Source organism: Mesitornis unicolor, unplaced genomic scaffold, assembly GCF_000695765.1.
Source record: "Mesitornis unicolor isolate BGI_N332 unplaced genomic scaffold, ASM69576v1 scaffold8245, whole genome shotgun sequence".
NCBI classification, from domain to species: domain Eukaryota; kingdom Metazoa; phylum Chordata; class Aves; order Mesitornithiformes; family Mesitornithidae; genus Mesitornis; species Mesitornis unicolor.
In genome coordinates this window covers 197,989-199,044 of record NW_010184810.1, presented here as the reverse complement: position 1 = coordinate 199,044, position 1,056 = coordinate 197,989, and the positions used below count along the sequence as shown (strand labels likewise).

The following is a 1,056-nucleotide window of genomic DNA, read 5'->3' as shown; positions in this document are numbered from 1 at the left end:
AACTTGCATTTACTTTTGAAACCTGTTTTTGTATTAGACTTGAAGGGTTCACATGCCCAAGTCTTCCCTATTTTCTTATCAGTCTGTCTGTGTAACAAGGCAGTTTTTGTAGGGTAACACACTCCAGTTGATGCAGTAAAGAGAATTAAAAAGCCTCCTGTGGGCAGAATAAGTATCCAATGTGAACATATATTTTAAAAACACTTTTTATAATTATCTAAGTCAATTAGTCAATTATTATCTAAGCTGCTGAAGCATTAGTACTCTTTTGAAGTAACCTTTGGCTGATGGACCTGTCCCCTTTGGCACTCAAGCCTGAAGACACCTCTTCTACCAGCCAATCCCCTGAGCTCTGGGGATGCAGTCACACGTGGTTTACTCACAGAAAGAGCACTCTGCAGACTCTGGCATCTCTGTCAAAAGTTTCATAACTGGTGGAACATGGAGCTTCTTGTAAATGTAAGAAAATGGATAGAAGAAAACAAAGGTGCCTTTTTGCCACCTGTGTGCAATAAGCTTATGTAAGTAAATGAAGATTTTTTAAAATTATTATTCAGTTGTTAGATATATAAATATTCTTAGCTATAAGAGGAAACTGCTAAAAAGCATACATGGTTAAGACTAATAAGGAACTGTGGTTCCTCTCAGACTGCAGTCAGAGTGCTGTTTTGAAGAACAGAAAGTGACTGAAATCTCTTTTACATTAACTCTACAGAAGGTGTAAAAATCAACTCGAATACAAGATATTTGCCTCAACTCAAAGTCTCTTGCAGATGGTTGGACTGAGTTAAGGGAATTTGTGTCAGGCCCTTTGAAAATAAACTCGTAGAAATAGAGGAGACAGCATCACATCCACAAATGATGAGATTTAACTAGCAGACCAGTGCTACCAAATTACAACCTGAAACAACTGCTAGAGCTGCTGAGAGTCATTCCAACATTGCAGAGGAGCCACAGCTGTGAGAGCAACCAAAACTAACAGAACATAGCACTGGAAGATGAGGAGAAAGGGTGGGCAGGGGCACTGGGGCAGCAGGTTTTCAGGGCTGGGTAGGA

The 1,056-nt window shown here is 39.8% G+C and overlaps 1 protein-coding gene across 2 annotated transcripts in view; it reads left to right on the top strand.

Annotated features, from left to right (window-relative positions):
* The first annotated feature begins 424 nt into the window (after positions 1-424).
* Positions 425-1,056, top strand: part of HAAO (3-hydroxyanthranilate 3,4-dioxygenase) — a 31,404-nt gene continuing 30,772 nt past the window's right edge. For both annotated transcript variants that reach the window (XM_010184601.1, XM_010184600.1), the window contains exon 1: positions 425-521. In XM_010184601.1, coding sequence (XP_010182903.1) covers positions 442-521 — 80 coding nt within the window. In that variant the 5' untranslated portion in view covers positions 425-441. The remainder of the gene's footprint in view (positions 522-1,056) is intronic.